This window comes from Odocoileus virginianus, chromosome 24, assembly GCF_023699985.2.
Source record: "Odocoileus virginianus isolate 20LAN1187 ecotype Illinois chromosome 24, Ovbor_1.2, whole genome shotgun sequence".
Taxonomy (NCBI): domain Eukaryota; kingdom Metazoa; phylum Chordata; class Mammalia; order Artiodactyla; family Cervidae; genus Odocoileus; species Odocoileus virginianus.
The window spans coordinates 28,479,816-28,489,880 of record NC_069697.1 but is presented as its reverse complement, the minus strand read 5'-3'; the positions used below and the strand labels follow the sequence as shown (position 1 = coordinate 28,489,880).

The window sequence follows — 10,065 nt, the reverse complement described above, 5'->3', positions numbered from 1 at the left end:
AAAATTGTCGATTTTTTTAATTTGATTTTTTGGGGCCTTATTTCTTGTCTCCTTCCAAGAAGAACTAGACTGGTAGATAACTCTGTCTACTCCTTGTCCTCATCAATCCCTGGTATACACGTTCACCAACCCCTTCCTCATCCCAGTCTGTTTTTGCTCTTGTTTTAACCTGGAGAATAACACAACCCTAGAATGTGAAGTCAACAGGAACTGAATTTAAGATCATGAAGGATGAATGATAACCTATATGAGAAAAGAATCTAAAAAAGAACAAATATATGTGTATGGATAACTGAATCACTTCACTGTATACCTGAAATTAACACAACCTTAGTTTAGTAAATCAACTATGTGTGCTAAGTCGCTTCAGTCATGTCCAACTCTTTGCAACCCTGTGGAATGTAGCCTGCCAGACTCCTCCGCCCTTGGGATTCTCCAGGCAAGAATACTGGAGTGGGTTGCTGTTCCCTGAGGGGCTTCCCAGCCTAGGGATGGAAACTGGGTCTCCAGAATTGTAGGCAGATTCTTTACCATCTGAGCCACCAGGGATGCCCCTGAAATCAACTATACACCAATAAAACTAAAATATTATTTTAAAAAAAGTTGGTGAAGGATGATCAAAAACAGACTTGTGGTTACCATATGAGAACTGGGGGGGGGGGGGGGGGGGGGGGGGAGGGATAAATCAGGAGCTTAAGAGTAAAATACACACACTAAAAATAAATAAATAAAATAAAATATACACACTGCTATATATAAAATAGATCACCAACAAGGACCTACTGCCTACTGTACAGCACAGGGAACTCAAATATTCTGTGATAACCTATATGAGAAAAGAATCTGAAAATGAATGAATATATATATATATGAATAATATACATATGTATAACTAAATGACTTTGCTGAACACTTGAAACTAACACAACATTGTAAACCAACTATACTCCAATAAGATTTTTTTTAAAAAGATGATGAAGGATGAGATGACTAATAAGGAGTATGTTTATAACAAAAAGAATTGTATCCTATCCTTCCTGGGCTGTTGCCATCAAAGGACTTTGGCTCTCCTGAGCTCTGTATTTTAAATGGCAGAAGACTCCTCCAGTGTTTTAATGACTCCTAGAGTGGGTCCCATGATACCTCCATGTGATTTTTCTTTCCACTTATTTTCCTAGATTTTTCAAGGCACACACCACAGGTTATGCCCTCACACTCATCACCAAAATTATGCTTTGCAACTGACCTTGTTAGTGCCTCAACCATACCAAGACGCCTTGTGAGACTCTGACAGGAGGTGACACCTGTCAGTGTTCCTGCCCAAGTTTTCAGACCCTGTCAAGGTTGAGTCCCAGGTATGACAGAAGGAAGGAAATGGTGATAGTGTTGTATGGTTAGCAGCAAGTCCCAAGGTATTTGAGTCAGAACTGATGAATGGAACTAGAGAATCTTCCAGCCCTGCTATCCTTCACCCTCTGGAGTCTGGAGAGGGAAGTGCTATTGCAGCATTACTGGGTGCTCACCATAGAGCAAACAGGGGCACAGACAGGAGGGTTGCTGCTCAGCTAGTAATAAGCCAGCCACTGCCACTCCCCAGCTCCCCAGCCACTTGAAAGGCTAATGCTCTAAGAGGAGAAGAGCTGTATCCAGAGCTGAAGGAGGCCGAGAGGGCTGACTACAGTTGATCAGTCTTTCCCCATCCCTCTGACTGCCGTTGGCGCTAACCAAAGCTGAAATTTTAGCCACCCGCTCCGTCTCCGTCACTGACCCCAGGCCTGGGCCTGAGCCCAGTGCGTGTGCCGGGAGCAGGGGTGGGGAGGGGGGTGTTGGCCTCGCTGACAAAATCCATTTGGAATTTCTCAAGGTTGTGGTTTGGGGCTTCAGTTTGCCACAGAGTGTGTCTGACGAAAGAAGAAAGTTAGAAAGAGAAAAGGAGCCAAGAGAGCACAGAGGAAGGAACTGGAGGAAAACTGAAATATTCCTGCTGTGATTTCATTGGCCAGTCTCTTCCCTCTTTCTGAGTGTGAGAAATTCCCACTCTGGATGCTCCTTATCATTATTTCCCCTCATATCCTATGTCTGTTGTAGCTGCATCCATCTCTCTTCTGCTGTCCCATGCATACATGAAGCTCAGTCAATGCCTAAAGGCCTACCCCCATCAAATTTCCAAACGAAGAATTCTCAGTGTGCAAGTGGAAATTCAGGACATAAAGTTTTGCTATAACGTACCACCCTAAACCAACACCCCTTGCTGTCCTTCCTACCTTGATCCTACCTGATTTTGAGGGTAATTGGGGGCAGATATAGCTATTGCCTAGAGGTGTGAAAAGGACTATTTCGACATCTTCTGGCCAAGGAGATGACCTGACAGAGTCAGCATCTTGCAACCCCATAAATAATCAGTTATTGGTAAAGTTCTAAATTTGTGCTGTAGCTTTTCTAAATTGAAAGATGATTGTTTATTTTCAATAATACTTGACTAGGAATAGAAAGAAAGTGGATTTGAAATAAAAGAAGTTCTGTTTTCTCTAGTTATGGTTATCTCTTAAAAGATAAAGGAGCTGTTTTGCTGAGATTAAATGCAGAAGAGCTCTGAATAAGGAAAGACAAACTACATATGCAAATAATTCAGTGGGATAGCATGCTGATTTTGCTGGTTTCCAGAGCAAAAAAACTCCAATTTTGAGTGCAAGAGTCCTTTATATATGTTTCCCGTTAGTCTTGTATCTATCATCAAGTTCTCCAATTTGGAACCACAGAGAAAAGCACCTGCCATTTTTGAGTCCAGGCTCAATGGTGAGACATCTTCAGGACCTGAAAATCCCAGAACAGAGGTGACCTCGCTGTGTAGAGTAGGTGTCAAAACAAACCACAGTCAAAGAACCAAATCTGGCCCCGCAGTCCATTTTTGTGAATAAAGTTTTATTGGACATAGGCATGCCCATGAGTTGAGAAAAAAAAAAAAATCCAAGCCCTGTTATAGGGCAGTGGCCAAGGCAAAATCTGGAGGTGGGGCACAGAGAACCTGAATAAGGCCTATGTTTACATCTTGAGTCCCTCACACCTAGAAGTCTCCCTGCCCCGCCCAGCTTTTTCCACACTAAAACTTGTCAACTGAGTCACCTGAAGACCATTTCAAATCCTTTGTGGAACCAGGCATGATATACATAAAGTCAATGAGTATGGGAGGGTAAGAGAATTCACCTGGAAATGAAGCCAGGCCTGGGATCCCAAGTGTGGCTAGAAATATAACCATCTGTATTCACCAGTCCAGGAACTTAATTTATTTTTATTACAAACAAGAACCAAGAGCAAGTCTCAGTACAATAAATTATCCATTCCCACCCCTCCTGCTTAAGAAAGAAAAAGAGGCTCAGAGAGTCTTGGGTAAAATTCCTCCTTTGGAGGGTTCCCTTCAACATCTGAATGGGGCAGACAGCTTCCCTAAGGGCCTTGACAGACAACTTTCAGGGTTTTTGAGTGCCCTGCACCCTGTCCCTTCCCTAAGAAAAACTTCTCTACCACTGGCTCCTATGACTCCCTAAGACGGGGTGCAGGCCGCAGCAGAGGAGTTTAGGAACAGCAAATAGGAGTGAGAGGTCTCTTTCTGGATACAGGTTGTATGGCTCCACACAATGCTGGGGCTATCCCTCAGAAGAAAAGAGTGGGCAAATTATAGGGACTCCCCAGCCAAAAGGAATATGAATATGAGAGTTAAAGGGACCCCAGGTTGGGTGGCTGGGAGAGCAACACAGTTCATCTTATTCCATTCAGATGTTCAAGGAGCAGAAGAGGGTGACAGCTCCCCCACAAGGCCCTCCTACTGTGGGGGAGGAAGCCACACATCACAGACTCCACCTGCCCCAAAGCTGTTTCCAGGTAGACACTCTGAGCTGCCAGGGGCCAAGATTGACCCTGGACAGAAATCAGAGCAAAAGGCTACAAAGGCGCCCCTCCCCTGCCCCAGCCCCGCAGTGAGGCTGACCCTCACTTACACACATTGACCCACTCTGTGACCTTGCACTCGTCACACAGCACGTAGCAGCACCAGTGGAAGCGGCAATGACAGCGCTCGACTCGGGTCTGCCGGAGCACGTTGTGCCCACGGCCGCAGCACAGGCTGCCACAGCCATCCAGCAGGCGGCTGGTCTTGTTGCAGGCCCGGCCCCGCGTGCCTGGGGAGCCCACAGTGGGGTCTCTCTCGCAGAAGTCAGGAGACTTCTCAAAGTAGACCAGCTCTCCTGAGAGGCGCCGGGGCCGAAGGCGGGGCTGGAAGGCTCCGGAGTTGCGGTTGTGAGTATCAATGAAGATGGCCCGGCCCAGCCGCTCCCTCAAGGCTGCCCCCACTGCCCGGAACTCTGGGGCTGCCCTCCAGCATGTCTTGAATTGGCAGCTGCCGGAAGTGCCGTGGCACTTGCATTTCCGCTTCAGGTTTTCAGTTACCACCTAGAGCATCAGCGAGGAAGAAATGAGACGGGAGGGCAGCAAATGGACAGAGCACAGAGGCACAGGAGAGGGGAGGGAATAGAGAGCATACAGAAACAAACAGAGGGAAGAATGGCAATAAAATATTAGAAGAGAAAGGGCACCATGAGACTGGCTAATAGCCCAACTCCCCGTTTTATGTTGGAGAACTGAAGCCAGAGCAGAGAGCAAATTGCCCATCTTCAACAAACAGCTGGTTATGGAGATTTGGCTAGTAGCTAGCCAGCAACAGGACTCAGCTCCAGTTGTCCTGACTCCCAATCCAGTGCTCTTTCCAGAGTGAACCTGGTAAACCAGGGAGTCTAGCCCAGAGAACCCCTAAATTCTAGGGAAGGCAGCTATACTAATTATATATATACATATATATGTGTGTGTGTATATATATATATATATATATATATATATATATATATAATGAGCACCAAGGACTAGAAACTATTCTGGGTGCTCTGTTTGCTAGCTCACTCTTAATGACATCGTAAGGTAGTATCATTAGACCTTTTTACAGGTGCAAAACGGAGATTGAGTGACTTGCTTGGTTCCAGGCCACCCCACAGGTAACAATCACCCCCTACATCTCATCTTATGCTGCTGTGCCCTCTCAAATCTAGCCAGGCCTTAAAAGGCAGGAAGACCCAGGACAAGTTGTACACACATACCTGACGCCCCACCCTGTTGTTGTGGATCCGCATTCGTGCCTGGATGTCCCGGGGAGCTTCCCTGGAATCCAAAAAATCCCGAGAGAACTTCTCCCCGAAGTCCATGTCATGGTTACAGCCGCCCCATTCCCACGTGTCCTGGGGGCCAGGGCTGGGACCAGAGCCAGGGCCCGAGCTGGGCAGGGAGTGGGGAAAGCTCTTGCCCCGTGATAGTGCCTGCAGCTGCAGCAGTTTCGCCCTCAGTCGATCCTGCTCACCACTGCCCTTCCAGCCACAGCCGCAGCTCACCAGCTTGCCCAGGCTGCAGGCGGTGGCTACTGCATGCATGACCCCAGCAGCCAGCATGGAGAAGGAAAAAGCGCTCTCTCGGAAACCTAGGGATGAAAGGGGTGTGGATAGGGGTAAGTCTGACAGGCTGCTGAGAGTAAGGAGGCCCAAGGAAACAGCCAAACTGCAATTCCAGAATTTCCTAACTGAGTTCAGATCCTGCCATTTACCAGTTGAGTAGTTTGGGAGCAAGTCACAGGAGAAGGAAGGGAACCTAAAAGCATAGAGTCTCAGTTTCCTCATCTATAAAGGGAGAAGATGAATTGAGATGATCCCTGAGGCCCATTCTTGCTCTGTTTAAGTCTGGGATTTTCAGGTGTGGATGAAAGAGCTAGGCTACTGGGAAAGACCCCTGGAGATGAGAGATGACTAAGAAAGAGTCCTTGAGGTCTTTGAAGATATGTTCACTTAGTTCTATATCTGAAAGTCTTAGAAATTCCCCAGCCCTGCAGGTGGGATGGAAGCAGAGGCCTTTGGTTTTACGTTGTTGTTGTTTTAATCAAGGTTATTTAAATCAGTCTTTTAACCAACTTATCCTCCACCAGCCCAAAATCCCCAAAGTGTTGGAGCTGTGGAGCTGTCCTTCCTCTTTCCAGTTTCTAGTTTTATATTTGCCTGTTAAGATTGCCCTTTATATTTATCCTAACCTGCTATTACTCTATAAATTGCTGGGAGAGGGAGAGAGGTGGGGGTGATTCTCCCTAAGGCCCTCTTAAAATGTTGACTTCTTTGTTATGTTTTGGGGGTCACAGAGGCTCAGGATGACAAGCCTTCCCCAGGCTTAGATAGACATGCTTCTCATTGGGCCATCTAAGCCTTCCCCTACACCAGGCCCTGTAGAAAAGCAGCCTCCCTCTCTGGAGCCCTGAGTGGATGGGAGCACCTCCTTAGGGGCCAGGCCTCTCCCATCCCAGGATGCAGGGCTCCTGGCCCAGCCTCCTGATCCCCCAACCTCAAGCCTCCAGGGGTGAAGCTGTTTGCACAAGTCTTGGGAATTCCCCCGCAGATGGCAGCTGCCTATTAACCCCATAGTCCCCAAAGTATTGCCCCCACCCTTGGGCTGAGCCAGAGATGGATATTTACTCCTTTAGGGAGTAAACTGGGGCATGGCCTAGCAAGAGACAGTGATGCCCTTCCAGACCAGGGCCCCCAGGCTGGGCCCCGCAGTGACCTGTTCTCCACACCTCCAGCACTTCCTCACCTGCTCAGGTGAGAGCCACCTGGGGCCCCCACAGCACCGAGGAGGGGGATGCTCCCGGGCTTCAAAGCCATCGGGGTCTTTGTTCCCAGCTTCTGCTCCTGGGAACCCCAGTAATTAGGGGAGTAGGTTTAACCCTTAAACGGTTGGGGGCGTCACCCCACCCCCGCTGAGGCTATGGGGACACCAGCCTGGGCTTGTCCCATGCAGAGAGGAGGGGCAGAAAATTGGGGGACGGGGAGGAGGGGGGCATTTAAAGCTTCTAGGGCTGGGGGCATCTCTTGCTCACAGGTGCAGCCGAGATCAGCTGGGCGGAGGCAGGAAAGGCGGGCCCTGGGGTAAGGGAGCGGGAACCCAGCTGCCTTGCCGGCAGCGCGCAGGTGGAAGTCTGAAGCGCGGGGCCCCAGACGGGTGGCCAGACCCTACTCCGTGCAGCTCCGGGGGGGAATTCCCAGAGAGGCCCCTCCCGGAGTGGTGAACTAGTCCCTTCCCGCCTCCGCTCGCGTCGGCGTAGCCCCCCCGCCCCCCAGCCCCGGCGGCGGCGCAGACTCGCCCGGTCAGCTCACCGCGCTTGAGGATGGCGCTGTGGTGCGGCAGGCGGCCGCCGCCCTCGAGCGCCGAGCAGTTCCAGCGCTGGTCGCGCAGCTGGTGCTGACACTCGTGGACCGCGATGTGCAGGCCCTGGAGCGCCGACGCCGTCACGTCGGGGCTGCGCAGGCACAGGCCCAGTTGCCGCTTGCTCAGGCCCGACAGCGTCAAGCAGACGGTGTTGGCGGTCAGCGGCGGCTCGCCGCCGCCCGGCAGCTTCAAGCCCAGAATCTCATTGCCGAGGACCCTGGGAACCGAGAAGGCGTCTCAGGGTCTGCAGTCCAGGCCTTCGTGCTCCCTCCGACGCCTCCCGACCCGCCTCTAGCCCAGGGCTTTCTCTCGAAGGCTGGGTGACAGGGGGACCTCTCACCGACTGCACAACGCCAGGAACAGGAGACCGGCGAGGCCCGAGGGCGGAGGCCGCGGCCGGGGCTCCTCCCGCATGTCTAATCCCGGGCCCTAAGGCCCCGATGCGCAGATCGAGCAGGGCCTGCAGGACAAGGACACTTAGGGAGGACTCTAGAATAGGGTGGCTCAGCTGGGCAACCAAAGGATGCCCAACTGCGGCTCCTAACACACCAGGGCCACCCCACTGACCCTTCTCATCCAGCTCAAACAAACCAGTAAGATCACGCCCTTGATTCCCAGAGTACCTGGGCCCTGGAAGAAGAGTGTGGGCCTAGAAACTGGGACTTAAGCCAGCATCCTGGAGCTCACCCAGCCAGACACAGTGCCCGGCACACAGACACACTCAGCAAACAGCTGTGTAGTCTCACAAACAGCTCTCCACTATCCTGTCCACCGCTCCCTTTTCAAGGGCCCCAAGACTGGCTTCCCAGGCCCAACACAGCTTCACCGGCTCTTGCTCAGGAAGCCTGCGGGCCAGGATTGAGAGGGGGTTCCCCGCCACTCACCAGCAGGGTGGGGGTGGGGGAGTGTAGTCGCCAAGTGCCATCTAGCAGTTTCCCTGAAAAGGGTGGAGGAATGGGCTCCCCATCCCACTGTGCCCTCTGCAGCCCCAGTAGGGAGCCAGGGGAGGCTCCAGGTGCCACAAGTCTGGGAGGGGACCTTGCTTCCCTCTTGAAATGGACCGTGGTGCAGGCTGAGTCCTTTTCTTCGACCGCTACCTTTCCTAACTACATGTTCCTCTCCTCCTGGCACTGCTCATCTGGTCCCCACCAGGTCCTCGGTCTCAGACCCCACCCCTCTGCTCTTCACTCACTGCCCTCCAAATCTGGGGCCACTCCTTTATTTGCTAGGTCTTTATCTCTGGCAATATCCCGGGCTTTCTCTGCATCTCTGTGCCCCCGTGGGTGGATGCGTGTCTGTCTGACTAACAGAGTGCTTGTCGCGTCCCCCAGTGCGAGTCCCTGCCCTCCCTGCTTTCCCAATTCCGATTACCTCCAGCTGCTCTGGGGCCGAGTCTGACACCGGCGTGGTCGGGTCGCCTGGGCTCGGGCTGTTCAAACTGTGGGGAGAGTGCGTCGGGTTCTGGCCCCTCGGCAGAGCCGCATTCTTCCAGGGCAGGGCCACTCCTCTCCGCCGCTTCCCCAGCGCCGCCGCGGCCGCCGGGAGGAAGGGAGGGAGGAAGGGAGGGAGTGATCGAGAAAGCTAGCGAGCGGGCGAGCACAGAACTGGGGGCTCTGGCTCTCCTCGCGCCGAGCTCACCGGCGGCTCTGCCGCGGCTGACAGAGCTGCGGCCCCTCCCCGAGCCCGGGGCATCCCCACCCCACTCCTCACACCCCCCGCCTTGACCCGGGGAGCCCAGCCGCTCCCCCTCCTCCCAGCGTACTCACACACCCTCTCCCCCGACGCCTGGGTTTCAGGCTTGGCCCCACCGAAGGGGGAGGTGGCCAGAGTTCCACTCACCTGCTCTGGGACCGCCAAGGCTGCAAGGAGGGTGTGGTGACCCAGACTAGAGAACCAAGTCCCTGGTCCCCAGTGGTCATGTCTCTATGCCTCAGTTTCCCCCACCGATAGCTGAGTGACTGGAAGGTGCCTTTGACCAGATGAAGACGGAACTCAGATCGAACTTGCCTGGCTGGACGGTCTTGGTCTCTGCGCGAGAGCCTGGGGAGAGCGTACTGCAGGGCAATCTGAGCTGGCGGGAGTAACTCCCTTCTGGGTGGCTTGGCTTCCGCCCACCTCGGAGCCCTACGCCTGCCCCTTGGGAGGGGTCAGCTCTGGCCTCAGTTTGGCTCTGGCAGAGTCTCCGGGAGCTCCCGAGATCTTCAGCCTGCCCCAGTGCTTCCTTGGGCTCACAGGCATCCTTGCCCCTGCCCTTCCTAAGACCCCAAGTCTGCACTCCGCGGTGGCCCATATTCCTGCTCCAGACTCGCAGACTTGCTTCATGTGGAAAGAGGAGGGATCCCAAACTGAGCCCAGCCTGAGGATGACCAGGCAAAGAGTCTGATCGTGGGTTGCACAGACGGAGGCAAACCACCCTAGGGAGCTCCAGTGGCAGCGAAGGGGTTAGGCGCCACTGCGCTCCTGCCTGACTCACCCTCCCAGCTCTAACCACTGTGGGCTATTTTTGCCAGAGAGGGGCCCCAGGCTTCCCAGCCGCCCCCCGCCCCTGCCAGACCGCAGCCCAAGGCACGGCTGGCCCCGAGAGCCCGAGGCTGGCACGTTGACTCAGAGACAGGCCCCCCGGGGAAGCAGAGCCACAGGGTTGAAACCCACAGCCACAGTCATCTCTTCCTTGGTAGTGGCCATGCAGCTTTCCTGGGCAGCCAGCCGCTAGTCTTTGTGGCTGCAGGTCTTGCCCTGGGCTGCAGGGGGCACTGCTGTCTAGGGGGCAAAGCCATC

The 10,065-nt window shown here is 53.2% G+C and overlaps 1 protein-coding gene across 2 annotated transcripts; it reads right to left on the bottom strand.

Annotated features, from left to right (window-relative positions):
• Positions 1–3,269: 3,269 nt before the first annotated feature.
• WNT10B (Wnt family member 10B) lies at positions 3,270–9,760 on the bottom strand. 2 transcript variants are annotated; one of them, XM_020886967.2, is made up of 6 exons: positions 9,127–9,760; positions 8,659–8,725; positions 7,628–7,747; positions 7,236–7,504; positions 5,145–5,518; positions 3,270–4,446 (listed from the first exon to the last, which is right to left on the bottom strand). In XM_020886967.2, the coding sequence occupies exons 3-6, from the start codon at positions 7,699–7,701 to the stop codon at positions 3,988–3,990; spliced, it is 1,176 nt and encodes a 391-aa protein (XP_020742626.1). In that variant the 5' UTR covers positions 7,702–7,747; positions 8,659–8,725; positions 9,127–9,760; the 3' UTR covers positions 3,270–3,987. The 2 variants fall into 2 exon arrangements, with proteins under 2 accessions (XP_020742626.1, XP_070310590.1); XM_070454489.1 differs by lacking the exon at positions 9,127–9,760 and having other exon boundaries at positions 8,659–8,946.
• Positions 9,761–10,065: the final 305 nt, after the last annotated feature.